The following is a 24,102-nucleotide window of genomic DNA, read 5'->3' as shown; positions in this document are numbered from 1 at the left end:
TCTTTCCATTTGCAGACATATTGTAGGATTCACAAAGTGTGCGTGTGTGCGAGAGAGAGAGAGAGAGAGAGAGAGAGAGAGAGAGAGAGAGAGAGAGAGAGAGCAAGAGAGCAAGAGAGCGAGAGAGCGAGAGAGAGGGAAGGAAGGAAGGAAGGAAGGAAGGAAGGAAGGAAGGAAGGAAGGAAGGAAGGAAGGAAGGAAGGAAGGAATGAAGGAGTTCTGCAAATCCTTTTGAATGGCCATTCTGCGTTGTACCAGGTTGGTTCAATAGATGCAGCACAAAAAAAGATGAGGTTTCTTTGCAGCATTGTGCAAAAATATGTGACTCGTTGTGACACCAATCCTTCGTGCAAACACACAGGTATTAAAAAGCACCTAGATGCCTTGGAAATACGCGTTCTGAGCTATACAAAACGAGCACAACATAACAGAACAATAATGCCATACGTTACATGGAGAACGATACTTATTCCTCTATGTAGAGTACACTTGCACACAACCATAAGTAGTCTCTTGCAGATAAACATCCTTTACAGACATAAGAAGAGAGCGTGCCCCTGTGAAAAAAAAGGAAGCAGGTCACTTTAAGAGCGCGCTGCATCAAGGGCTTCCGGAGGAGCAGAGGGAGTTCTACACAGAGGTCACCGCCAAGGCAAATCACAACCTTCCGCGGTTTAAAGTAGGACACTGGAAGAGGCGTGCTGGCGAGGGACACGCGGACACAGAATGTGCACCGGAAGCTGGAGGTTACATGTGCATGGTAGAACTCACACTTCCTGACGAGACGGATTTTTTAAATGCAACACATTTATTCAACTGCTGTCTGGCCTATAATAACATAGGGGTCGATTCAGAGAAGGCGTGTAAATCCAGGCCCGCATAGGTACATCATAATTATGAATGATTTGCAAAATGCCACGCATGTTTTGTGATTCGGGCTTCCTTAATTTGGCTGGTGTACAAGGTAGTGCCACTTATGGTGACACCTTCAGAGCCCCCGAAAACCACGCCATTCTACCTGTGCCCAACTCATACTTATGCTTGAGGATAAGGTGACCACTGAGTGGATTTCCTGATGCTGTAGGTGCCATCTGCCCATCTCAAAATCCTCTAACTTCCAATGTGAAATCAGGATATATATTTACGCATTTTACTTCGGTGCGCAAAAAGTCTGAGGATTGCCCCAGTGGCTCCAGATCATGAACTTGCGTGCACGGTAGACGCAGATACCAGCATGGAGTCTCACTCCATGGTCACTGGAAGGGAGCGGGTGTCTCACTATCTTCGGTGAATTCGATGCTAACAATCTGTATTAACAGACATTCTATGTACATGCTACAGAACTCTTCCTGTGACATCTTGTTGACTCCTTATCTTCCAGATGAAGTTAGCGTCAGGTTTGAAGTTTCTTATTTTGCACACAATGACGATGACATTGTCTCGGGTCGTACTTGAACTACAATGTATGCCCTCAGTATGAGTGGCCATGTAATTTGAGTAGGACTGGTAACAATAGTTACCGCCCCATCAGAAGTATGAGATCTGCGGGGAACCTTGGATCTATTAACGTTACCCTACGTTCGAAAGCACTTTAAATCTTCAAGTGAAAATCCATCGTAAAATGAGAAATCTGACACAGATTTACTGATTCCCATGATAGTTTCTCATTTCTTAATGGATCCTAATTGTTCAACTTGTAATGGGTCAGTTTTCCCTGCACCTGGATTTTACAGTATCCGTGGTATCAGTAACACCAGGAATTGGGAAATACCAGGTCATTTCCTGGGCCACTCAAAACGAGGGCCATAGTGATTCTGTCGTATCGTATTAAATTTAAACGTGTACTTGCTTCTGAAATGTAATAAACAACAACCTATGACTTAGCAAAATTGCTGTTTTGCGCTTCTGGCATCCTAAAGGGCTTTCCAACATCCCTTTTTTTCTAGTTTGCCTGAAATGTTTTTCTACCCGTTTTCTAATGTACGATAAAAAATGTTGACAATATTGGCTTTGCCATGTTTTAACCAGCTTTCCCTCTGAATATGCATTTTTGATCAATTGCAAAGGGAGTGTGTCTGTTTTCACTTTTGCTGCCCGGGACTCCATCCTGCAATGTCCTCCCATCTAGATGTCTCTACAGTCAGTGTATTCAAGTGTTCAAGACAAGGCCTGCAGTCTCACTCTAAGAGGCGTGCATGATTTAGACTGAAGCTCATAACAAAATTCTGAGATTCTTCTGACAAACTGGGTTCTGCAGGAACTACTACTTCCAAGGACCATTCAGTCCCGGGGTGTGTTAAGGGGGTAGTTGGCTTTTGCCAATTAGATGTGGAATGACTTACTCCGAAGGTCTGGATAAACAGAAGAAATAAGAGCAAACCTTAGCTGAAACCCTCATGTTCCTAAGTATCAAAGGGAAAGGACCGCAAATAAATTTATGGTACAAGCCACAGTAAGTTCTGTAGAGTGAATTGATTCGAATTGAAGGTCGTCACTGAATGGAGCGTGGACAGTTGAAGGCTTCAGAACTCCAGGCAGGTAAATTAAAGGGCTAAAGTGGAGCTCTAGAAGAAGGTGAGAAGAAAACAGTGAAACAGAAAACAAAAAAGAAACGAGAACAAGGAAGGAACTAGGACAGATTCATATGATGAGCACAACAATATTGTGAGGTACTGACCTTTTATACTTACAACTTGAAGAAGAAGTTACAGCAATGGCTGGTGTAGGTTCTACAGCAAGGAACACGAGCAGCTTCCTGAATGGATAAATGTCTAAGTGTCATAGTGAGACACTATGCATGTTTCCATTGGCTCCTGACATTTTCCTCCAAGTGGCTGAGGCAATCTTCCATCACTTGAAAGCATCTACATTTATCAACATGATTTCCAACATCTTGTTCACTTCTTCGGTAGGGGCCATCTCCAGGATTGACTGGACCATCTGTGTGAGCAACTCTGTCTGAGGGTGAAGACCCATCCCCAGGAGGGAAGAGGTAGGGACTGATTGACTTTACAGGAAAGACTGACTAGCAGGATGAGACCACCATGAAGGGGACAGATTGTCACAGTAAAAATGACCTAAGCCTGGCCAACAGTATATTTGGAGCCACTGGTCAGGCTCCTATTCTTCCTCAGTTGATTCTACTGATAATCTGCATTGCATACTCCGAAAAAAACAGACGTCTCTGCACTATTTTATTTGTTTATTGTGGTGTTTCATAAAGCACAGTTTGTCGTCTTAAGATACCTTCGGAGCACTGGGATTATACATAGTTAGGGAAAAATAAGCACATATGAAAGACAACAGAAGTAATAGTGATAGTCCAATCGTTGGTGTCCCATCAAGTTTGCAAGAACATCGTACAAAACATTCTTTGATTGCAGTCCCAGATGCAGATTTAGGAGAAAGCTTTTTGAAACACCTTCATTTTGATGAATATTCTTAATTGGAGTTTGGGCGTTCAGGGTGTTCCACAGTATTGGACTCAACACCACCAAGGATTGCTCTGTGTGCGCCTGTCAATTGAAGAGGCGTTCAGGTACCATATGTAATGTTGCAGACCAAAGATTCGTTGCAGGATGTAATGAGGGCTCAGCTTTAGTAAGTTGCTTGACCATTGTTCTAGCAGGCTTTTGAGAATGATGCGAAACATCTTGATCCACGCAGTCACTGAACAACAGTGAAGATCTTTCAAAGCTGGGTTGGCATGGTCAAAGATACCTAGGCGTAGGCACATCCCAGCAGCTTTGCTTTGTAGTCTTTGTAGTTTGTCAATCAAATTCGTTGGCAAACCTGTTCAGATCACATTGCCGCAATAAGGGCTCCACTTGTGGCAGGACGATATTGAGGCTGTAGAGGCTGTTGTTGCCTCCAGGCCTTCGATAATATCATTGTGTTCGGCCTCTGTTCTACTATTGAGGCAATCAGGACCCCACTACTTCTCCACCCAAAAGCCAGAACTCTTGGCCTGGTGGTTTGAAGCGAAGTAAAGATGGGCTTTGCCTGCAGCATCTATTAGAACTTCCTTGTTAGGGAGCATCTCATGGGAGTGGTACCCAAATTAAGAACCAGTTCAGGGAATTTTCACCCCAGATAGTTCTCCAGTGACACTGCACACCAAGCAGCTTTGGCAAAGTCCTGGTGTAAGTGTGTGTGAATAGTTCATCTGTGAAACCAGGAAGTGTCTTCCGAACAAAAGATGATGAACTGTCTGGAAAGAATAGGTCTACTAGTGTCGAGATCTTTGGATAAAAAACTGTTTACTCACCTTTAATTTATTAACATGCAAAGCATTCACTCTTCCAGAAACAAGAGAGTGAATAAGTAGATTGGTGTAATTCTGCAACACAAAATAAATTGCCTCTACGGCGTTTGCTGCTATGTAGGACACATCTGAATCCTGTGTCTTCACTACAAAGAACTGCTTATAAAGCTCAACAATCTTAGTGTGCAGCTTGAAGAACCAGAAGTCACTAGGAGAGCCCTAAAGATGTTCCACCACACAACAGGTCAGGTCTGGGGCATTCCGCCTTCCCCACCCTGGTGGTGTGGAGCGGCTACAGATGGAATGAGGGTAACAAAGCCCAAAGCATAGAAGAGACAACTTGTGGAGATCACAAACAAGGGCTGTCAATCGCAAACAACGCAGGCTGCGGACCTTCAGCAATGCAGAAAAATAAGGGATCAGATTTTCAGAGGGAGAGACCATAAGGCGAGAGCAAAGTATCTGATACAAAAGGGAAATTAATGTTCTCTGTACAAGATCGAATTCCTCCCCAGAAACAGTGAATGAAAGGCTTCTGGGGCCTCAGCAGGTGTGGTGTGGTGCCCACACGTGTTAAGGCGAGCCAACTCTTTGCCCAGTCTTCGTGAATCCTACCGGTGCCCTCCCATCTGTGGATGGTATACCACACATGGGGAGGAGGGTGTCTGAGGATGTGAGAATCAAAGGCCACTCGAGCACAAAAGAAATTGACAAGTTAAACATATCGTTTTCTCTAGCTAGTCTGATTCAGTCTCATGGTCTACAGTTCATATGCATTTCATTTTGTTTATTTTTATTTTACAAGGTTTGTGAATCGCTAGTCTGTGATGGACTGCCGCGTCGCAGTGCTACCATGGCTAGTTCACCAAGAAGTTCAAAATGAAGGAGAAAGTGCAGAAATAAGGGAAGGCTCGGCGATTAAGGCACAAATATCCGAATTTCGGTCATTAACCCTTTTCACTCCGTCTCATTGTAAAGGTCAAAGCAGGTTGGTGAGTCCAAGCAGGGAGCGGATGGTGCCACTATTAGAGTTTGCCTCTTCTGTGGAGCACTGGAAGCATATCCAGAGGCCAGAAGAGACAGCCACAGTCCTGCTGACCACGCAGCAAGGGGAGGAAGAAGAGAGGGAGACCAGAGTGAGAGGTGAATCGATATTGAGGCGCATAAGCTTGAAATGGAGACTACTTCATTATATGGAGGATAATATTATTTAGTTCAAGTGCATATAACATCATTTTCTGCCGCGTGATTGAATGCTCTCTGTTCACGCGTTCCCTTGCATTTGCTAATGGGTGTTAATGCATTCTTATAAAAAATTAAGCTATGTCATAAATTTGAGTATTGACAAACATACTTTTCATTCCTCTATTAACTGCTATGTAGTGCTACGGCACAAGAGTTTTGCACTTCTTATAGATGAACCAAAACAAATTTTATAGTAAGATTACCTGAAGGGTGGGACGCAAAGGCCAACAACACCACACTAAAAACGGAAGGAAAAAAGGCAATATCGTTAACAAGGAATACAGGAATATTTTCCATCACTAATAGGTATAAGCAGGCCCACTGGAATTATGGGATTCTTTAGCCGTGGCGTTTTTCGCATAATTATGATTTACAGTACTTGCACATAACCCATAATCTGCTGTGTAATTTGCCAAGTTAAAAAAAATGCTTGTCGCTCACAAGCATCAAACATTAATCAAAATGCTGCAACACGTGTTGCCACAAAGTGGCGGTCCCTTTGCAGAGGTTAAATGGTCACTTTACCGCTTGTGTTGATTGCTGTTTTAAGAGGTTAACCGGATATACTAATGAGGCAAACAAAATGTGTGCCCAGACACTCATATTACGCTGTAAAACTGACAAAATAATAAAGTAGTGCTACCACAAAAAGGTGACAGAATACATGCATAATTTGCCTTTTCTTGCAAAATAATTTGAACAACCCTGCCGCATAATTCCAGTGGCCAAGAGTATAATACAATGCATAGTACGGCATTCACCGAATTTAATGACAGTGCAGAGAAAAAGCTGTACAGAGATAATCGGAAATCTGAAAATCATTTCAGTACATGTACCACTGAATCAGAAAATCTATAGAAATGTGCAGTACTGTGCCTCAGACTGACAGACCCAATATACAAACTGGTCATCAATGTGGCATTCCAAAAGCTTAGCACAAATTTTTCAGGTACATAAGTTATACTTCAATAAATAAAAGGGTCATTTGTAGGCAGAAGTCATTGAAGCTAATTCACAAAATCAATATTTAAAGACATATCCTACTGCAGATCAGATTTTGGCCTAGGAGCAATCCAGCAGTTTACAGAACCTCCCTGAGGGTACATCTTTGACTGCTGGGGAGGAGGGATGCATCCCAAGAAAGTCTGTGAACACCAACAAACATGCTCATTTGTGGGTATGCGTAAAGGCTTTGCGGCTCCTTTCCAAACTGGGGTAGCCTCTCCTGAGGAGAGGAGTAGTAAACCCCTTAACCGAGGGAGCTTTCATGTACCTCGATCCCACCATACACAATATCAGCTAACTTTTGTGCTCGTGGAGCGTGCCTTGGAGATTTGGGGGGACATGTTGGGAACACTGATGAGGGATGTAGAGTTGGAGACCGTTTCATCTACTACCCCTTGGACTGTGGAACCCACTACATATCTGACGCCACATGGGATTGAGTCCCCGAATGCTTAAATGATACATAGCAGATTCTGTGGCAATTGAGAGTGTGAGGAAAGGGGGGGTCACATGCAGGGTTTATGCAGGCAGGTGCACCTACACTCCGCCGTAGGGTCTGGGGGAACTCACATAAAATGAGATGGCTCATCAGGGTTGCGGGACCTACATGACATTAGGCAAGCGGCAACCCTCAGCACACAGGAAGGGCCCTGCAACTCCTGCCCTACTGTTTCTACCCCCCACCCCAATGAATTGCCATATAGGGGTTATTCTTGACCTCTTTTGAAGACCTGGGCACTTGCATCCTGTTTCTCTCTCGTCCCGGCTAGCGCCGCGGCTATTCCCAGCCCACAATATTTACTGCCACCATTGTTGATTGTTGAGCCGAGCGCTCATTGGGACACCCTCTGAGATCACTGACCTCCACATACCCTGCCTTGAGGGCAACGGCTTACTTGTCCTTCATGCCAGCGGGCTCCAGCAGGTGCCGTGAGGGGAACGGCTGCACCGGACGCCGCAACACAGCTTGCAGCCACCGCGGGGGCCTGAACCACAACTCCCAGGTGCCCCGGCGACCAAGTCACGTCCCTGACGCCATCATTGCGCCCAGAGGCGCCTGAAAAGAGAGGAGTGCCGAGCGCTCATTGGGACATCCTCTGAGATCACTGACCTCCACATACCCTTCCGTGAGGGCAACGGCTTACTTGTCCTTCGTGCCAGCGGGCTCCAGCAGGCGCCGTGAGGGGAACGGCTGCACCGGATGCCGCAACACAGCCTGCAGCTACCGCGGGGGCCTGAACCACAACTCCCAGGTGCCCCGGTGGCCAGGTCGCGTCCCTGACGCCATCATTGCGCCCGGAGGCGCCTGAAAAGAGAGGAGCGCTGAGCGCTCATTGGGACACCCTCTGAGATCACTGACCTCCACATACCCTGCCGTGAGGGCAACGGCTTACTTGTCCTTCGTGCCAGTAGGCTCCAGCAGGCGCCGTGAGGGGAACGGCTGCACCAGACGCCGCAACACAGCTTGCAGCCACCGCGGGGGCCCGAACCACAACTCCCAGGTGCCCCGGCAGCCAGGTCGCGTCCCTGACACCATCATTGTGCCCGGAGGCGCCTGAAAAGAGAAGAGCGCCGAGCGCTCATTGGGACACCCTCTGAGATCACTGACCTCCACATACCCTGCCGTGAGGGCAACGGCTTACTTGTCCTTCGTGCCAGTGGGCTCCAGCAGGTGCCGTGAGGTGAACGGCTGCACCGGACGCCGCAACACAGCTTGCAGCCACCGCGGGGGCCCGAACCACAACTCCCAGGTGCCCCGGCGGCCAGGTCGCGTCCCTGACGCCATCATTGCGCTCGGAGACGCCTGAAAAGAGAGGAGCGCCGAGCACTCATTGGGACACCCTCTGAGATCACTGACCTCCACATACCCTGTCGTGAGGGCAACGGCTTACTTGTCCTTCGTGCCAGTGGGCTCCAGCAGGCGCCGTGAGGGGAACGGCTGCACCGGACGCCGCAACACAGCTTGCAGCCACCGTGGGGGCCCGAACCACAACTCCCAGGTGCCCCGGCGGCCAGGTCGCGTCCCTGACGCCATCATTGCGCCCAGAGGACTCAGGGACTGCTGGATATAATTACCAGTGGCAATTCCCACAAAATCAAGTGGCTGGTCCATATTCGGGGTCTTCTGTGTGAACTTGGCCTAAGAGAATTGTGGGAGGATCCTGTGAACGCAAGTTTTCCCTCCAAGAAGGTACTCAAGCACCTTTATTGGAAGTCTCTGGCCAATAAACTCTTTAGGAAAACAGATCCCTGTTCCTTGACCGGTATGTTTCTGGACATTAAAGAGGGCCCAAATTTGGAAGCTTTCTGGGACACTATCATGAAACCCCTGGACCGTAAACTTTACTTCCAATTGAGAGTTGGGAGTTTGCCTGTAAGGTCCTTTACTAGCAGATGGTCTACAGGGGATAATTCTTCTTGCCCAGGATGCCCGGCGCTCTCTGAATCTATTGGACATTTACTGTTTGAATGTCCAGCATACGTGGCCCCCCGCCGGTTCTGGCTGCGCCCAATGTGCAGGCTATTGGGCACCAACAGTGGACTGGTTGCACTTAGAATAATTCGTACCTGCACTAACATGACTGTGTATGTAGCCACGGCAACATTTCTGGGGTGGGCATGGTCCATTAGAATTAAATTATTAGCAAATTAATTTTGATCATGGATGCAAAAATTTTTTTTATACTTATCCCTTGTGTAACATGTACCGTTTTAAGCGTATCTAACCTGTTTTTTACCAATTCTATTTTATTCAACTTTTAAGTATATTTATTATCTTAAAAACACACTTATATGTACTGTATGCTTTTATGACAATCGTCGAATAAAGCTTGCTTGACTTGACTTGACTCGATAGTTTATCAGTTTTCTCTGGGTGGGTCAATCCAAGATATAATGCACCATACGTGGCTAAGCTGTCGAGCTACTGTGCATGTTATATCGCAACATTATTGAGATGGGGCCTCTGACTTGTAATATTTGTCCAAAAACAAGGTGCTTATGCATTCTATTGTTGACTGTGAGATGCAACATGTCCTTTTCTACTGTACAGTTACCATATGCGATGACATGTAATGAACCATGCTGTGCAAACACTTATTAAAAACAAGTTCAAATAAAAAAAAACTTTGTCCTCGTCTCCATGCATGGAGTGATCAGTGAAACAGCTCCCTGTTTATTCCTTCTCTCTCCTAATATGCCAAGATAATGGTTCCACGAGGACATTCACAGGAATCTCTTTACTTTCGGCAGGTTCTTGGGTGGCGTTTGAACATTTCCAAAGAATACAATAATGACTATGACAGAGCACTTCAAAATAAAAGTTCATTTGTTCCCAGACTTCGCTGTAAATCCATGTTCTCTGTCCAAGAACACTCCGTAAGTGCAATGTAGCTGTTTTAAAAAAACATACTGAGAAAAGTCCCAAGGCGCACATCCAACTTAAATTAGCTACATGGGCTTATTCTCAACAAATGAAACAACAGTCCTTTTGGTCTCCAAAGTTGATTATTTTAAGGAAATTAAATTAAAATGTTTAAAGTTCAAATCTGGGAAGCAATCCCTCTGTGAAAGGAACCTCTTTATAACTTAATTGGTTTTCAAATAATTCTTTCTAAAAGAAATGTTCCAATCATTGAAATATATCCAATGTTACTCCAAGTACTTTACATATCCTCTACGCATTTTGGGCCGAGCAAGTCCTTTATCGGGGGATATACTACGAAAAAGGAGCACAAGTGTCACTGTTTATATTACTGTTTACATGTGGTTATTAATCGGTATTGAATGGTGAAAATAAATAATAATGCACATTGACTGTCCCTTTTTATGCTCACAGTATTTCTATTTCATTAGGCACATATAACCGATCAACTGTCTTGCGTGGTCAATGCCTTTTTGGTAGCCGGAACCACCAGGGTTACCGGACTGGGAATTTTGAGAGCGGCGGGGATGCAGGTGTGGAAACCAGGTATTTGAACTTCGGGTTGACATTAGACATTGGTTGACTGTGCTGGTGGCTCTTGTTTGAATTTTTATTGGCAGATGGACATTATATTCTAATTTATTCGCAGGGTTCATCGCCTACTTTGATGGACATTATATGCTCATTTATTCACAGGGTTCATCTCCTACTTTAACATCTGATCACCTGCAGAGCAGCACCGCCAATCATTACTTTAATAACATTTTTTTAAATGCAGCACACCACTTACAAGAATATGTTAGGAAAGGAAACAACTGATTATTCTTCACTTGAGAAGCAATATTATATTTACCTGAAAATATAGTTTATGTATTGTTGATCAAGGTCACTGAAAAAAGAAGCAGATTGTTATTTTTTGGCAGGAAATTAAAACAACAAACAATGCAGTTTCATAAAACACCAAAAGTCTTAACTATGTAATGTATTCTCCAATCGAGGTGGGCTCATTGGTGTCTGGTTTGCCACATGTACTGAATCAGGACTAATGGTCTAAACACAAGAATGGAAGGAGTCACAACACATTTTTAGGTTTACCAGCGGTATGACTATTGAGGAATACTGTACAAAGCCCTTTCGTGATCGTACTCCCTGCGATTCACAAAATCACAAAGTGTGCGCCAGCAAAAGGGCTTTTTTTTAAGAATGTATAAATGTCTTTTACAAGTCAGAAAATTCTTTCTGATTCATCAAATGGCTTTTGCGATCCTTTATGAATTACAAATAGGATGGGGCATGAAGGGTTGCTCCATCCTATTTTGCTTGCAGCTGATTGCAGGGGGTGACAAATATGACCTGCCTAATTAATATTCATTACACAGCCTCTTCTGCGACCCACTTCAACTGGAGATTTTGCAACGCAGCTTATTAGCATTTAGGTCGCATTGCAAAATCAGAGACAGGTCGCAAACAGTGGGTGCAAAATTTCACATTGTGCCCTTAGACCAATTTACATACACTGTATGTATATTTGTTGATTGTGGTATTCTTTCCCCACCCCCAACTTTTTATTCGTTTTGCCACCATAAGATGGAAAATGATACAATGAAAACAAAAAACATAGGATAACAGACATTTCCACCAAACGGTTAAGACATTGAGGTTATCCCGCATAATCGCATTCGAATGTGGTAGTCTGAGAGTCTGGCATGAATCCCGCCCGCACAGACATGCATTGGTCACGCCTGTCAAATGCATATGTACATTAAAGTCGTTGGTAGGGAGTTATAAAGGCGACAGTCGCCACTAAAAACGGTGCTTCAGGATAAATTGTTTTAGAGATTGTAAGTGAAAGAAGAGATAAAGAGTACATCGTAAGTAAAAGAAGAGTCACAGAGTCGATCATAAGTGAAAGAAGAGTTAAAGAGTCTATCGTAAGTGAAAGAAGAGTTAAAGAGTCTATCGTAAGTAAAAGAAGAGATAAAGAGTCTATCGTAAGTGAAAGAAGAGTTAACGAGTCTATCATAAGTGAAAGAAGAGTTAAAGAGTCTATCGTAAGTAAAAGAAGAGATAAAGAGTCTATCATAAGTGAAAGAAGAGTTAACGAGTCTATCATAAGTGAAAGAAGAGTCACAGAGTCGATCATAAGTGAAAGAAGAGTTAAAGAGTCTATCGTAAGTGAAAGAAGAGTTAAAGAGTCTATCGTAAGTAAAAGAAGAGATAAAGAGTCTTTCGTAAGTGAAAGAAGAGTTAACGAGTCTATCATAAGTGAAAGAAGAGTTAAAGAGTCTATCGTAAGTAAAAGAAGAGTTAAAGAGTATTGTAAGTGATAGAATAGTTAAAGAGTCTATCGCAAGTGAAAGAAGTGTTGAAGAGTCTATCGTAAGCTAAAGAGTATATCATAAGTGAAAGAAGAGTTAAAGAGTACTTTGAAACTTCTTGCGAACATATAAATGATCTTTCAGGGTAGAGTAACTGAGAAGCCATCATTGATTACAGGGAATGAAATGCTCTCAAAAGCCACCACACTGAACTGTAAATCACAATAAACATCAACCTGCATGTTTTATGTAGCTGAGTCCAACCAGCCTTGCAGGATGCTTCAAACGTTGACAGCTTCCTGTGTCGATGGTCTAAACATGCCACGCAGGAGGCAATTTTTTTAAGGAGTCTCTTTGAATTCAAAATGTTTATAATTATGAAAAAGGTGATGTTTGCGCTGGCGGGGGTGGGGCTTGGGGAAGATTTTTAAATGTTTGATAATTCAGTTATATTCTATATTTGCATGAATTGTATGAATGGATTTGCATCCGTTGTGATAGGGTTTACACATTCTGAACTTTCTCTTTTTTTATTTATTAATAGCTAATAGTGTGGTTCTACTGAGAAGACAGATTGCAATACACACACAAACCAACACGGTAACAAGATATAAAACGTAAAAAAAAGAAAATCTGTGCTTAAAGCTTAGACCGTAATGCTTTCAAACCCTCGCCTGGTTCAGCTCCAGTATCAATAAGGCTCTCATACTGCCCACTGCAACTTGCTACATTTCTTCATCGCCTCATAGGCCTAAGGGTCTCTCGGTATAAACTAAGCAACACATGCACCATGGAGGAATCACAAATGATATTTGAGAGGTTGAGCTTTTGTGTGAAATCCCGATGTACAATAATATTAGGTGTATTTGCCAGATAGCTGAAGGATCCGGATAAAGTGTGTTATTTGTTGAAGCTAGCAGATTACATGATGTCATGGTCTGGCTGTCCCATCCAATGTCTAATATTTTTGGGGAAAAAACATTATTTGTTTGTGGTGTTTGCTTTAAACACATGAGTAGGATGCAAATAATCGTAACACAAAACTTCGGAATAAAGCAGGCACGACATCGTGAAAAGTTTTAAACTATGAGGAAGTAGCTCTTCTAATCAGCTTCCACTGCAGCAGGTGGCTGGCCAAGACCTTCCGCCAGGGAAGGCCATAAACGAAGGCCACGGATACCGTCGACCTTTCTCGAATAAATGTGACAGTTCGTCGCTCCTTTGTAAATCAGACAGGGTTAGAAGTTCAAAATAGCACCTTGATGAAGCAACTCTCCCAAACTAGAGGCTGTAAATGCCTCCTACAGGGCCCCGACCCACCCGACAGCATTATTTAATCCTGACGAGCCTTCACCGGCACACAATGAAATCCGATGTAAACAAATACTCGAGAAGGCTAAAGGCACAGGGCAACACAATGATTTGTCCTTGGTGGGGGGGGACAAGGTTCCTGCCCCTGTGTAAGAGACCAATTGACTAAAGAAGACTAATCTCAAACTATAAGCACAGGTAAACAGAAACCTCTTTTTCACCCAGTATGTGAAGAGGCCAAAGAATTGGATGACACACTCCTTTTAAAGTTCGTTTTGAGTCAATCGGGCTGCCTTTGCCCACATCAGTCGGGATTCAGACCGCGACCTGGTCCCAGACCAGAAAGTCTTTTCATTTAAGGTAACCTAACAACTTCAGTACACAGACAGCTATTGCACTGTGGTCCCAGATTGTACTTAGAGATTCTGAATTGTTGGCACTTAGAAGCAGATGAAGAAAATTTAGACTTTATGAGGGTCCAGTCGTTTTTTAAGGGACACAAAAAATGGCCTCCGACAGAGTAAATATTGCTAATACCAGCGAGTTCAAGAGTAAAGATTGGACTAGTTCTCTGAACCTGGATATTAGATGCTAAAGTCACTTGTCTTAAGTGACTTATCTCAATATGATTTGGTTGGATTGTGGTTGGAGTGTGGCTAGATACCGAGAGTGTGAATTGGTCACAGAGAACCTGGGTGCAAAAGTTGGTAAGGAAGGGAATTTGTGGGTGGTTCGTTTGATGTAGAGGTGTGTAGGGTGCACCACACAAAATTATGCTCTGATAAAATGTTCAGGGTGGATAGTGTTATTGATGCAACTTAAGGCTCACACAGTGCCAGGATTGGTGGGAGTGGCCTCACTCGTCGCTCCACAGTGCCCTGGGGGCTGCACTTACTCTAACACAGCTATTTTTAGACAATTGGGTTAGAGGTTTCAAAGTGCGCATGACTGGCTGGCCGTCTCAAGATGGCCGGCCAAAGAGGTGCACACTTTGAAAAGTGCATAGCCAACCCACCCCCATCCCTATTGCTGTCACTCAGAAGCGTCCCCGTCCTGAAACTCTGTTTGGGACGGGGATGAAAAATAAAATAGTAATAAATGATCATTTTATTTTTTACCTCGGGGCTTTGGGGTGACGCTCCTCCGCTCCAACGGAAATGCCGCCCCCTGGGCTCACACCTCAGGTTTAAGTTGCAACTCTCAAACTTCCATACGAACCAGGAGGACTGGAATTTCCGGATTTTGGTTATTGCTTAAACATTTCTCCCAGTGACTGGACTGGCCTCAGTAGAGAACAAACTCTGATGGTGAAGCTACTATGGTGAAGATGGCAGAGAATACTTCAAAACACACAAGATGATGGACGGAATGTTGCACAATGGCAAAACATTCACCCCCAGTCACAGATCTGGGTTTAATCCATCGTTATTTTGCTCACCAAGCCACCCCAGTTCAGACATGGCCATATGCAAATCAGTCTTGACCCTGTGCCTCATGGGAACAGTCCAGCCCGAACTGCCAAGCCATGTCTTTCCTGGACCGGAATCAAGCATCCTAGGACCGGTTTCTGGCTATCAGCCGTCTTCAGCCAGGATAGCTTGACTCCAGTGGCTTAGTGAGCAGGGGACCCACGTCTGGGCATACCCTTCCCACATAAGGTGAACAGCAAAACACACAAGACGATGGACGGAATGTTGCACAATGGCAAAACATTCACCCCCAGTCACAGATCTGGGTTTAATCCATCGTTATTTTGCTCACCAAGCCACCCCAGTTCAGACATGGCCATATGCAAATCAGTCTTGACCCTGTGCCTCATGGGAACAGTCCAGCCCGAACTGCCAAGCCATGTCTTTCCTGGACCGGAATCAAGCATCCTAGGACCGGTTGTAGGAAGGTGGATACCTGACTATGGTTACCCCAGATTTTTTGCCTTGTGTTTAGCTGGTTTTCGACTTAGTTGGCCTGGGATCCTGCTACTCAGGGCCCCAGGCTACCAGCTCTCACTGTAAAATGTACTCCATGTACTCTAGGTACATCTCCAATTGGATATTGGGTCACTCTTGTGAGTCCCTGTATAGTGTACCATAGGTACCCAGGGCATAGGTGCCCCCAAGGCCTACCAGGGGCTGCAGCATGTATTATGCCACCCCTGGCCACTCAAACTGACACAACTGGCTGATCACTCAGCTGGGACAAGGTCGTGTAATCACCCCTTGCTTAGGTATAGTATTCCTATATCTAACCAGGAGTCCTTGTTTACCGCCCTCCCGGTCATCCAGGCCCTTTCGCTAGCTCTCTCCTGGACACTGTAGCGACCCAGGCACACTCCTTATCAAATTTCCTGATCGTAGGGGATCTAAACATCCATCTGGATGACCCTACCGACCCGGCAGCAGCTGACCTGATCTCCGATCTGGCAGCACTTGACATCCACCTCCTTAATTCTGGAGCCACTCATACTAAGGGTCACCTGCTGGATCCAGTGTTCACTAACACCCCTGCGATGCAAGTGAAGGAGGCCTCTCCCTTACCCTGGACAGACCATTTCTTAGTCTCCTTCCTACTACCAGGATCTTTCAGGACACCTCAAAAACCGCCTACCTACATCAGAGACAGGACCTGGTCCAGACTTCCCACCGAAGAATGGGCCAGGAATCTTAAAAACACCATCCCTGTACACGCAGAAGACCCGGTTGTCGCAGACAGTAATTTCAGAGAGTGGATCACCACCTCCCTGGACTCCGTACTCCCACTAAGAACCAGGGAGGATAAAAGCGGTAAACCCGGGTCCGCCCCGTGGTACACTTCGCACCTCCGACTACTCCGCAAAAACTGTAAAAGAGCCGAACGGCTTTGGAGGAAAGATTGGCAGCACACCAGCAAGGAAGCATACCATAATACAGTCAGACTCTACAAAGATGCCATTAGGCACGCCAAAGCTTCCCATTATGACACACGGATAACAGAATCCTCCAATTCGGCCAGGGAATCCTTCCTAATTGTTAAGGAGCTGCTTAAAGTACCTAACTCTCCTTCCTCCAGTTCCCCCCCGGTGGACAGAAGTAATGATCTAGCCACCTATTTCGACGACAAAATCGCCCGTATTCTAGCTTCCCTCCCATCTCCTGGTCCCGCCAGCCATTTGGACAATCCTCCACCTCCCAGCCAGACCGAAAATAATCCCCGCCCTCAACTTGCGACATTCAGGCCAGTAACATACGTAGAGGTAGAACGAACCATGACCAAAATGAGAAGCGGATCACCTCTGGATCCGGCTCCCATTAGATTCCTCAAAACCGTGGCCCCTGTCATCGTCCCCACGGTCATGGAGCTTATTAATAGCTCACTTGCCCAGGGATGTGTTCCTGCCAGCTGGAAGAGCGCCGTGGTAAAAGCACTCCTTAAAAAACCCCAGCTCGATCCAGCAGATATGGCAAACTACCGACCAATATCACTCCTTCCGGCAATCAGCAAGGTAGCTGAGAAACTGGTCAACGGACAATTGTCCCAGTTCTTTGAAACAAACAACGTCCTACGGGAATCCCAAACTGGATTTCGCCCGGGTCATGGCACAGATACTGCCCTCCTCGCCGTCATCGAGGAGGCAAGGCGCATACTGGATTCAGGAGGGTCAGTGGCAGTGATCCTCCTGGATCTCAGTGCAGCCTTCGACACAGTTAACCATCGTGTCCTTCTCCACCGACTCGCGGCAGCAGGGATCACCGGGACGGCACTCAGCTGGATAGAATCCTTCCTCACCGGACGCACGTTCCAGGTATGGGACGGCAATTACCACTCATCCACCCTCCCCCTCACAAGCGGGGTCCCTCAGGGATCTTCCCTGAGCCCGACGCTTTTTAATGCATATATGGCCCCTCTTGAAGACGTGGTGACACCATTTGACATAAAAATGGTAAGCTACGCTGATGACACTCAACTGGTCGTCTCCTTATCCCAACTAGTCGACCACCCAGAGAACCTGGCCAACTGTCTCACACAAATCCACAGCTGGATGAGTGATTCATCATTAAAATTAAATGGGTCTAAGACGGAAGTGATGCTCCTGGGAAAACAATGGGCGACCATCCCCCCAACAGTCTGGCCTGACGTGTACGGAGAAATCCCTTCTCCGAAGCGTGAAATCAAAACCCTTGGAGTGTGACTAGAACCTGAGCTCACCATGAAGACGCAAGCGGCCAAAACTGCGGGTACCTGTTTTGGGCTCATGCGTACTACCCGTAAGATTCTCCCCTTATTACCACCTGCTTCCAGGAAACTCCTTATCCAGGGACTAGTATTGTCCCGTCTGGATTATAGCAATATGGTCTACCTCGGAGCCCCAGAGGCCACATTGACGAGACTGCAGCGGACACAGAACGCTGCGGCACGTCTGCTCATGAACCTTCCCTCGAGAGTGTCAGCAAAACCAGCCCTCAAGGCCCTGCACTGGCTCCCTGTGCGCCAAAGGGTGGAATTCAAAGCCATGTGCACGACACACAAACTAATCAACGGATCTGGCCCTGCGATCCTCAGCAGCTTGGTCACCCCCTACAAAGCATCCAGATCCCTCCGTTCGGAGAATGAGCACTTAGCCAACATCCCCAAATTCAAAAGGACACGCACAGGAAGACGACGATTCTCGGTTCAAGCGGCCATGGGATGGAACTCCCTCCCACGCACCCTCAGACTGGAATCCAGTTACCTGGTTTTTCGCAAAAAACTGAAAACGCACCTATTCCCGAAATAAATGTCCCTCCTCCCTTCCCTTCCCTCAATGGATATCAGCCTTTTTACAGCGCGGGGATGCCCTTGGGTCACCAGGCGCTATACAAATCGCTAAATAAATAAATAAATAAAATAACCTTATATATAGACACACAGTAACCTATAAGTCACTCCTATGGCAGGCCTTAACAATCCTGGAGGCAGAGTGCTTGATTATGTGTGAGATGGTGCTCTAGCATGAGCTGAGCCCGTCTGCAGCTTGCGGAACCATGTCCTTATAGCTGCTCTATGATATCGCCATACCATATACTCTTAAGTGCATTATAATCCTCGCGATTGAATGCTAACTTTGGTTTGGCTTTATCTAAACATGTCGTGTAAGGTGTCATACGCTTTGGAATACTACCTCCTCGCCAATTCTGGCGACGGGGGTAGCATTCCACCCTTCTAGAGGGAGAAGACATGTTGTTGCTGACTATCCCGGTTAAAGTTAACCAGAGCCCCAGCGTCACAAAATGGACGCTGCTGCCACAGACACAAGTCTGACCTCCTGCTGCTGGGAGTCCTTCCAGTCACGGAGGTTTGGACAATAGGTTTCCTGCCTGGAGAGGTGCGAGCACCACCCCAGACAGGACTTTGTGTATTGGGACAGGGAGGGCTGAATAGAATGAGACACTGCCTGGGGCACACTAGGTGCTCCATGCATACCCCAGTTCAAACCGGTTGCTGGGGCACTCCAACCCCAGCTCTGGCGCGAAACTGCACAAAGGACAGGGGGTGTAACCACCCCCCTTCCTGGTCCCACCCATAGGAGGGACCTAGTGAGTAAACCAGCCCCCTTTAGTTGTATAAAGGTAGGAGCTGACCCAGGAGACTTTAGATTTATCCTGATATCGACTTGAAAAGAAACTCTGGACCCTTCGACATTCACCTGAGCTGAAGACTGAAGAATCTCCCTAGTGGCCAAGGAGTGACCACCCTGGGCAACCAGGCACCATCCAGCAACTCGACGGCTTGCTTTGTCCCCGTTCCCGCCGGAACCCGAGCACAGAGCCTGACAAGACCTTGACTCCCGGACCTCTCTGACCCCACTGCACGACTCCAGCACAGCTGAGCCCCGTGGAAGGCGTCGGAACCCGTGAAACTAGGCAACTTGGAAAAGTCTTCAACTTGCTAACAGTGCAGCTCCTGAGGCATCCTCAAAGCTGTGCACTGGGGACTGAGACACCCCGACACCGAACTCCACCTGCACCGAAGACCAGCCCTCCACACTCCACGAGATCTGCGTGGGGCCCTTCTGCTTGTGTTCTACTCTACGCGTTGTCCCGGTTGCTGGCCAGTTGGCTAGTAGCCCTGTGACGACGATCCTTTTGAAAATCCATCGCTGGTCTGGTTGCTCCAGACTGGCACTTGCTTCCCTGAAAAGGTGAAGTACCCCAGGCCCTTCTGGTCTGCACCAGAAGCCTTTTGTGTATCCTGCGTGGGTTGCCTTTGCTTAGGCTTGTTGGCTCCAATCCGGAAGTCGACCCCTCCATCTGCGAGAACCTTTGTGGGACAGCTCCTCTCCAGCACCTGGTCATCCTCGACGCCTCCTGGTCCGCGTGGCTGCAACGACAAGCTTCACGACAGCACCGGATTGCTCCTCGACGACGTCTGGTTCCTTCCTGGTTCCACCCGGTCACTGGCTAGTGACCTAGACTCTGTCCCCTCTGCTTTCAGGTCTTCTACATCTTCGATCCACCCTTGGATCCACCCGGACATCTTCCTCCTGGTCGCCTGCAGCATCTTTCTTCACAGGCTCCATAGACTTCAACGGCGAAACCCGACACACTTTGACACCTATGCACCCGCAGCCCGTGGGTGAGGTAACGTGAGTACTTCGGTGCTCCTGTAGGGATGGACTATCCTAGTGTCTAGTTTTGTTAGCTGTATATTCCTAGTTAGACGGGAAGTGTCCTAAATCTTCAATTACTTACCTTTTAAGTTCCCATTGACTTTCTATCGACTCTCGCGTGAGTGCACTGACACTGCACGCGCCGCCTGTGGGCCTCCTACTCCTAACCTAAGGGTCAGATAGTGTAGCCCCAGCGATTCTCTAGGCCCTAGGCCTTTCCTTTTCCCAAGTCGTGGTTCTTATACCACTTACTTAGTATATGGTTTTACGCGCCCCTAGGGCCTAACTGTAAATTGTGCTATTTAAAGTATTTCTAAGAGTAACTTGTTATGTGCTGTTGCCTCTGATCTCATTAAGAGTTCAGAGGAGTGTGTTAGTAAATAAATACATATATATTTTATATATATCGCTTCGTGGTGTCCTTTCATTTGATATTCAAGGGGTTACATATGGTAAAACAGCTGGCTTTACACGCCCTCAAAAGTCTTTTAGCCTAAGACTGTTCTGTCCACGCTACCACTAGGATAGCTGGTCTATAAGGTTGACTTACAACCATCACCATAAGGTTTGTTTGGACTGGTGCAAGGTGTTCACTAGAATAGTGAACATCATATACCAGGCCAACTTCTCACACCGGTTTCTGGATATCAGCCGTCTTCAGCCAGGATAGCTTGACTCCAGTGGCTTAGTGAGCAAGGGACCCAAGTCTGGGCATACCCTTCCCACATAGGGTGAACAGCAAAACACACAAGACGATGGACGGAATGTTGCACAATGGCAAAACATTCACCCCCAGTCACAGATCTGGGTTTAATCCATCGTAATTTTGCTCACCAAGCCACCCCAGGTCAGACATGGCCATATGCAAATCAGTCTTGACCCTGTGCCTCATGGGAACAGTCCAGCCTGAACTGCCAAGCCATGTCTTTCCTTGACCGGAATCAAGCATCCTAGCACCGGTTTCTGGCTATCAGCCATCTTCAGCCAGGATAGCTTGACTCCAGTGGCTTAGTGAGCAAGGGACCCACGTCTGGGCATACCCTTGCCACATAGGGTGAACAGCAAAACACACAAGATGATGGACGGAATGTTGCACAATGACAAAACATTCACCCCCAGTCCCAGATCTAGGTTTAATTCATCGTTATTTTGCTCACTAAGCCACCCCAGTTCAGACATGGCCATATGCAAATCAGTCTTGACCCTGTGCCTCATGGAAACAGTCCAGCCCGAACTGCTAAGCCATGTCTTTCCTGGACCGGATCAAGCATCCTAGGACCGGTTTCTGGCTATCAGCCGTCTTCAGCCAGGATAGCTTGACTCCCGTGGCTTAGTGAGCAAGGGACCCACGTCTGGGCATGCCCTTCCCACATACGGTGAACAACAAAACACACAAGATGATGGACAGAATGTTGCACAATGGCAAAACATTCATCCCCAGTCAAAATAACGATGGATTAAACCCAGATCTGTGACTGGGGGTGAATGTTTTGCCATGCTTGATTGCACGAGCAGTCACATATTCAAGACGCTCGTAGGGAAATTCATATTCACAGTGTGTTAAAACACAGTAACAATTCCAAGGAACAAGGCTTCAGCTTGTAAGCTTCTTGTTTGTGCAAATTATAATGGGATGTGAAGAATCAATCTTCAACCGTATTGTCTCACCCGGCAATAAGCGTTAGCTGCCTATTGCCGCTCAGAGTTCAGGTGAACCTTGTGGCGCACACACATGCCATAAGGGCATCTGGGTGCGCCACATGGCACTTTGAAAATGCAATTTTGTGCATTTTTCTAAGGATTTGCAAGTTACCATCAACTTGAAGTTGATGGTAATTTGCGAATTCTTAAAGCAAAGTCACATTTTTCAAATGCTTCATGCATTGCATTTAGGGAATCGCAAATTGCGATTCCCTAAATGCATTCGGTAAATTGCCATTACCTAGTTTGCAAATGCATTTTGGTTTGATGCATTGGAAATGGCATTTTACCGGTCGCAACTGGGCCAATTCTGCATATCGGCCCGTTTGTGACTGGTAAAAAGCTTGATGCATGTGCCCCTACGTCCTTCATTTAAAGCTAGGAGAAGGAATTGTCTGCCTCAAACCTAAAGCACTCCACTACCCCCAAAATGCCCCTGCCACACCAAAGGGCAAGCACAGCCTTGTTGATACCCCTGTCTTGATCTGCTTATACCGGACTGAAACTCTTACATCAGGGCGGGTGAACGGTACAGTCAGCAGGTAGAATTTAAAGGGATCACACAGGGCCCTGAGAGCTCGATTTGCAATGGCAATCCCAAGGATGATCTTCACATGAGTGCATATGTACCCCTGACAAAAATGGACGCCGGGGATCTAATTTGCTGGTAGTTTGCAAGAGCAAAATATTGCCAAGGGAATTCCTAGGATTCCTCTTTTATCATAGGTGATTGTACACATCAAGGTAGGGATTCTAGTGATTAGCATTGTGCCTTGGTGTGGGTTGGTGATGAGAGCTGAGGCATGACCTGAATCGCTCCTGGAGTTAAAGGGATCTCTAGGGATTCCATGTCCCTGCTTACCACACAAGTTCAAGTTCGGGCATTTGTATAGCGCACTACTCACCCATAGGGTCTCAAGGCGCTTGGGGAAGGGGTTCATTATTTGTCGAATAGCCAGGTTTTAAGTTCTTTTCTGAAGGAGATGTGGTTTTGAGTAAGGCGGAGGTGGGTGGGGAGTGAGTTCCAGGTCTTGGCAGCTAGGAAGGAGAAGGATCTGCCACCCATGGTGGATTTTCGGATGCGCGGGACTGCGGCGAGGGCTTGATTGGACAATCTTAGTTGGCGGGTGGGTGTGTAGAAGGACAGTCGAGTGTTGAGGCATTCGGTTCCTAGATTGTAGAGTGCCTTGTGTGCGTGGGTGAGAAGACGGAACGTAATTCTCTTGTTGACGGGAAGCCAGTGGAGGTCTTTTAGGTGTCCGGTGATGTGATCTTGGCGAGGGATGTCCAATATGAGTCTCGCTGATGCGTTTTGGATGCGTTGGAGTTTTTTCTGTAATTTTGCTGTGATTCCGGCGTATAGTGTGTTACCATAATCCAGTCGACTCGTGACCAGTGCGTGGATGAGTCTTTCTAGTCTCGAGGGGGATCCAGCGGAAGATCTTTTTGAGAATGCGAAGTACGTTGAAGCAGGAGGATGAGACTGCGTTAACTTGTCTGGACATCGAGAGAGAGGAGTCTAGGATGAAGCCAAGGTTACGTGCGTGGTCTTTGGGTGTGGGTGCTGTGCCCAGGGCGGAAGGCCACCAAGAGTCGTCCCAGGCAGAGGGGGAAGATCCTAGAATGAGCACCTCCGTTTTGTCTGAGTTGAGTTTCATCCATTCGGCTACTTCTTTTATGCCTTCGTGAAGATTGGTTTTGGCGGTGTTAGGGTCTTTGGTGAGGGAAAGGATTAAGTGGGTGTCGTCGGCGTAAGAGATGATGTTGAGGTTGTGTTGGCGCGCGATGGATGCGAGTGGGCTCATGTATACGTTGAAGAGGGTGGGACTGAGTGATGATCCTTGTGGTACTCCACAGATGACTTCAGTGGCCTCTGAGTTGAATGGGGGAAGTCGGACTCTTTGAGTTCTTCCGGCGAGGAATGAGATGATCCAGCTCAAGGCTTTTCCTTGTATGCCGATGTTGCTGAGGCGTTGTATAAGGGTGCTGTGGCAGACTGTGTCGAAAGCGGCGGAGAGGTCGAGTAGAATGAGGGCTGCTGTTTCTCCGTTATCCAGTAGTGTTCGGATGTCGTCTGTCGCTGCAATGAGGGCGGTTTCGGTGCTGTGTTTGGCTCGAAATCCGGATTGAGAGGGATCGAGGGAGTTGTTGGATTCAAGGAAGGCGGCGAGCTGGCTGTTGACGGCTTTCTCAATAACTTTGGCGGGGAAAG

At 46.6% G+C, this 24,102-nt stretch overlaps 1 protein-coding gene across 3 annotated transcripts in view; it reads right to left on the bottom strand.

Annotated features, from left to right (window-relative positions):
- The window catches only part of SLC35D4 (solute carrier family 35 member D4), a 570,185-nt gene that overhangs the window by 258,003 nt on the left and 288,080 nt on the right, over positions 1–24,102 (bottom strand). For all 3 annotated transcript variants that reach the window (XR_013610546.1, XR_013610545.1, XM_078687423.1), the window contains 2 exons: positions 10,792–10,827; positions 5,713–5,747 (listed from right to left, as the gene is read on the bottom strand). Coding sequence is in view for 1 of the 3 variants with exons in the window: in XM_078687423.1 (XP_078543549.1) it covers positions 5,713–5,747; positions 10,792–10,827 (71 nt within the window). In the remaining 2 variants the exon portion in view is untranslated. The remainder of the gene's footprint in view (positions 1–5,712; positions 5,748–10,791; positions 10,828–24,102) is intronic.

The sequence above is a fragment of the Lissotriton helveticus genome, chromosome 4_1 (genome assembly GCF_964261635.1).
Source record: "Lissotriton helveticus chromosome 4_1, aLisHel1.1, whole genome shotgun sequence".
NCBI lineage: Eukaryota > Metazoa > Chordata > Amphibia > Caudata > Salamandridae > Lissotriton > Lissotriton helveticus.
Note: the sequence above shows the minus strand (reverse complement) of the source record. Positions and strands in the feature narration are given on the sequence as shown.